The sequence below is a fragment of the Otolemur garnettii genome, unplaced genomic scaffold (genome assembly GCF_000181295.1).
Source record: "Otolemur garnettii isolate 467f Iridium unplaced genomic scaffold, OtoGar3 scaffold00034, whole genome shotgun sequence".
In the NCBI taxonomy this organism is placed as follows: Eukaryota; Metazoa; Chordata; class Mammalia; order Primates; family Galagidae; genus Otolemur; species Otolemur garnettii.
This window is the reverse complement of record NW_003852429.1, coordinates 5,020,337-5,025,540: the sequence shown is the minus strand read 5'-3', so window position 1 is coordinate 5,025,540 and position 5,204 is coordinate 5,020,337. Positions and strand designations below refer to the sequence as shown.

The following is a 5,204-nucleotide window of genomic DNA, read 5'->3' as shown; positions in this document are numbered from 1 at the left end:
TTAGTTAGAACCTTTTGCTTCCCTGGTCCGTGACCTATGCCAAAGTATATTATTTGGATGTTACAGATGCTGAGACCTGGCTTGTATCCATGTGGCTGTCATACATCATTTGCCTAAACAGCATCTTCTGTTCTTAACAGAAAGACTGTTGGGTAGCTGAGCAGCCCCCTGGGGGTCCCAGCACCCTCCTTCCTGGTACAGTGATTGGTTAGTCGTACTGCACAGGTATTTTTGAGCACTTGTTTGGAGTGAGAGCCTTCATAGCAAAAGGACAAAGTCCTTGCTGTCTGGGGCTTTCATTCCTCCTCGGGATAGATGCAAGTGAGGGGGATAGAGGGATGGGGGCATGAAGGTGCCAGCCATGCAGTCACCTGGGAGAGGAGGTTGAGGCAATTGGGCTGATGGTGGGGTCCTAAAGAAGGAATTTACTAGGTATTTTTGCAGGAAACACTGGGAGGCTGCCTGGCTAGATAGAGCTCAGTGTGCCAAGGAGAGCCTAGACTCAGGAGATGGGTTCTTAGCGGTGGGCAGTAAGCCTGGAATTGGGACAGAAGCCATTGAACAGGACAGAGCAGGACTGACAGGAACTCATTTGTGGTTTTAAAAGATCTTTCTTGATGTTTGCTGCAGGAGCTATGGCAAAAGCATTCTGAATTCTTAGTAGTTCACAAAATAGGAGCCTTGACTTGGGCCTGTGTATCTGTTTCCTGGGGCTGCCAGAACAAAGAACCACAAACCTTGTGGCTTAAAACTACAGAAATGCATTGTTTCACAGTTTGGAGGCTACAAGTTTGATACCCAGCTGTCAGCAGGGCTGATCCTGCTCCAAAGTCCCCGGGAGGAAGGTCCTTCCTCGCATCTCCTGGCTGCTGGTGTCCTGCTGTTTGTCCTTAGTGCTCAGGGATGTCAGCGGTGGTACTTCCATCTGTGCCTGGTTGTCACATGGCCTCGTTCTTGTGTCTGTGTGGGTTTCTTCTTGTAAGGACTTCTGTCCCACTGGATTCAGGGCCCACCAGCATAGCCTCATCTTAACTTGATTAGACCTGCAAAGATCTGTTTCCAAAAAAGGGCACATTCCCAAGTGCCGGGGTTTAGGACTTGAACGTATCTTTTGGGGTCTGCCATGTAACCCACAGCAGCCCACATGGTTGGGCCGGTGAAGGTTAGTGGGTTGTTCAGACCTTGGCAATTTGATGGTCACTCTGAGGCTTGTTCGTCTTTACGACTGAGCAAAGACGTTACGACCCCCCCCCCCCAGTTAACCCTTGTCAGTGCCAACAGGTCTCAGTTCCCATCCCTTCTTGTGGTTCTGAAACCCTCTCTGCCCCTCAAATGTTTCCCCTCCTGTAATTTCTTGGTAAAATGATGAGAATAACAAATAATGGATATTAACTAAAGTTCACAAGATCTGTGTGTGCCTTCTCAGAGATAAATTTCACAATACTGCCACAAACAGACTACACACTGATAGCAAAATTCTTGCCCTTTTTTTTTCATGACCCCCCTCACTGCCCCACCTGGCTGCTGAGGAACTGTGAGGACCTGCCCCCTGAAGCTCTGTTCAGTGAATTCCTATCCCCAGGAGGATTAAGAAGGAATGTGGCCCCTTCAAAAGCACTTTCATATGTCAGTTCTTCCCCACTTTCCCAGGATAGGAGGCTCAGATCCCTCAAACTTGAAAACAATTTTGTGTGCAGAAGGCTGAAAACTCATTTGGTAAGACCCAAATATTGGCTACCACATAGCAGGTGGTACAGAAATGTTTTCACCAGTCCCCAGATGTTTTGGGGCTCTCATATTGCACATTTCAGGCATGTTCCCCCAATTGTAGTACTTTCAAAAACCATTTTTCTGTTCTGGGAATCCCTGGATGATTTGGGGTCTGTCCTTACTGTCAGTGTGGCCCCTAACTGACAGCAGTGGAGGGATGGCTCACCCCTCAGCACACTTGGAACTTCTTGTCAGTACTTGGCTTCTGAGGAAGATTGCTTTCTCAACCAGTAGCAGTTTCCTCGTGTGTCCCATGATATTAAGTGAAGTATGGTAGTATCACTAAGCAGAGTGTGTGAATTTTACCTCCTAGGGGGAAAAAGCCACAACGTGTCAAGAAACTTTATTTTCTTGAAACAGAGTCTCCCTCTGTTGCTTGGGGTAGAGTGCCATGGCTTCATCCTAACTCACAGCAACCTCAGATTCCTGGGTTCAAATGATCCTCCTGCCTCAGACTCCCCAGTAGCTGGGACCATAGGCACGTGTCAGCATGCCTAGCTAACTTGTCTGTTTTTAGTAAAGATGGGGTCTTGCTCTTACTCAGCTGGTCTTGAATTCCTGACCTCAAGTGAACTTCCTGCCTTGGCCTCCCAGTGTGCTGGAATTACAGGAACCATCCACTGTGCCTGGGCATGAAACATTTTTTCATCCTCTAGCTATCAAACTATTTCAAAGAGCTCCAAGGCATTATTGGATTCTTGTCAGTACACCACCTGGGGGTGGGTGGGAGGACTGGCCCACCTTCCCCCATCTGTCCTTCCTTAACTGGAGATGCTCCCTTTGATTTCTTTTGTATCCTGGGATTTTACCCAGCTGGGACCAGGCATATGGGCACCAGGGTTTTTTATTAGGATTTTACCTAATACTGTATTATGCTTGTTGCTGGTTGAGTAAATTAGCAGGGTCTCATTTCATGGGGTGAGAAAATAGTAAAGATATTTATACATTATACATTATTTTAACTGCAGAAAGGTGTCTTCTGGAATGTTGAATTTTCACTTAGGAACTTCCTTGCGTGCTTCCCAGTAGCTGAGACTATAGGCGCCCACCACAATGCCCGGCTATTTTTAGAGATGGGTTCTTGCTCTTGCTCAGGCTGGGCTCAGGCGCTCAACCCACTTCACCCTTCTAGAGTGCTGGGATTACAGGCATGAGTGTCTGTGGGTCAGTTTTAGAGTGAAGACCATGGATCTACAGCTGGTGCCCATGTGCCTGGTCCCAGCAGGGCACAGGACGCTCGGCCAGCAGAGGTGTGGCTGACTGACTCCTGTAGGTGTGAACTCACTCATGCTCACCTTTCTATCACTGTCTAAGTTTCTTTCCTGGAATATCTTCCCCAATTTACTCTGTTCCTTAATTCTTATCACATGAGGCTTAGCTTAGTTTCCGTGTTCTCTGTAAAGACTACTCTGTGTGCCCACCAACAGCTGCTCTTTTGCTTTCGTAAACACCCATGGTGCTGGCTTACATGACTCCATTTGTAATGTACATTACACGTTTCTTTTCTTTTTATATCCCCGGGTACCAATACAGGGGCTGGCAGAGAACACAAGGGTCAGTCAGGTGTTTTGTTGAATTGTACTGGATTTGTCCACCAGGCTTCCAGATCTATAGATAATTATAATTTAAGACCAATTAGCTTTTCTTGATTAGAATTAGATTAGGTTGGCATTAATACCCACAAATGTATTCCTCTGACATTCTTAATTTTTATTTTAGGGTGAAATGGTGCAGAAGGGGACTTACACCGAGTTTCTGAAATCTGGGGTAGATTTTGGTTCCCTTTTAAAGAAGGAAAATGAGGATACTGAACAGCCCTCAGTTTCAGAGACCCCCACGCTGAGGAGTCGGACCTTCTCAGAGTCTTCGATTTGGTCTCAGCAGTCTTCTAGACCCTCACTGAAGGATGGTGCTCCGGAGGGCCAAGATGTGAGTTCACCTGGTGCTACAACATGTGCTGTCATCGTCACCTCTAATGGCCTCTAGGGTCCTTGGTGCATTCTTCTCAGGATGTCATTGTTTGTTCCAAAGTAGATTCAATGGCTTCACGGCCTGTTTCACTAGGATTGGTAGTTATAGAACAAGAGGAATAAGCCTGGTTGTCATACTTCATACGTATGTGCTGGCCTGTGTCCTCAAGGTCAGTGGTAGATACCTGTGCTGCTGGGAGTCCCAACGGTGTGTGTGGCTCATGCTGATTTTACAGCCCTTAAATTGGCTGTGGATAAATCCTACTTGCTCTTGTGGCCCTAGGCTTCTCTTTTGCATTCAGAGGCTTAATTTGAAAACACTCTTAGGCAGAGTCTACTGTGGATCACATTCAGTCAGCCACTTTTCCTAGGCATTAGAATGTTCTGACCATCATCTATATCTTAATCATCTTAAACTGCCCACTGGCCAGCATAGAGCCAAGTATTTTCTCAGATCTTGGGTCTGTGTAATGCATTATAGGTCCTCAAGGCAGAAATGCCACTGACAGTCCCTTGAAAATATAGATAGAGATACCCTGTCATACAAACCCTCACTGTCTAAGTCCAGGAGCCTGATTCATTCTTTCAGTAGTCTGATTAACCTCAAGAATCAATTTCTAAAACTCAGGAACCAAATAGATTTGGATCATATGCCATCCCTTCCTCTCATTACTGCAGCTGGCTGAGTGACCTTAGTCACTGTATTTGGGTGACCTTTGACTCCCCCTCTGTTTAATGTTTCTAGAGTGCAATCTCGAATGACACGATTTCCACATCACTTTGTATCTGATTTTGGAACAAACTTCTGCGTTTACACTTGAACTTGGGTATGCTAGGAAAGTGCTAAAAATGTCAGATGTCAAGCAAAGCCAGCGTCACCACATAATAGACTCTCAGAAGCAGGATGGCTGGTCAGAGGGTAAATGCAGGCAGGGTTTGCCTGGATACCTCATGCCCTTCTCCACATGTACCGTTCTGGACTCTGGCCAGCAGTGTATGAGATGGGCCTGTTTTTGCCACAGCTTTTTAAACAGAATACAGTGTTCAGCTTTTGAAGTGGTTTTGTATGTTCTTTTGTCTTTTAACTGCCTTCTTTTTCCCTTTACAGACTGACGATGTACAGGCAACACTACCGGAAGAGACCCGATTGGAAGGAAAAGTTGGTTTTAAGGCCTACAAGAATTACTTGACAGCCGGTGCACACTGGACAGTCATCATTTTCCTCATTCTCCTAAACGTTGCAGCTCACGTAAATAGTGACATTTGCCTTGTTACCCTCAGGTTTATATTTTCAGTCGTTGGGTTTATGATATTATTATTCCGTTTCGCAGTTCACTTGGGATGTGGATTGAACTGTGTTATTCTGGGGGAAAATTTGAGGGGTGCTCCCTGGTGTTACATGTATACTACAAAGAGCTCCTGGGGAGGGGCGGGTTGCTTTTAAAGATTTCTGAATGTAGGGCG

The 5,204-nt window shown here is 46.1% G+C and overlaps 1 protein-coding gene across 1 annotated transcript in view; it reads left to right on the top strand.

Moving 5' to 3' along the window:
- ABCC4 (ATP binding cassette subfamily C member 4) overlaps window positions 1-5,204 on the top strand; it is a 252,668-nt gene that overhangs the window by 114,537 nt on the left and 132,927 nt on the right. Inside the window, exons 15-16 of the mRNA XM_012805020.1 lie at window positions 3,490-3,699; window positions 4,849-4,989. Coding sequence (XP_012660474.1) covers window positions 3,490-3,699; window positions 4,849-4,989 — 351 coding nt within the window. The remainder of the gene's footprint in view (window positions 1-3,489; window positions 3,700-4,848; window positions 4,990-5,204) is intronic.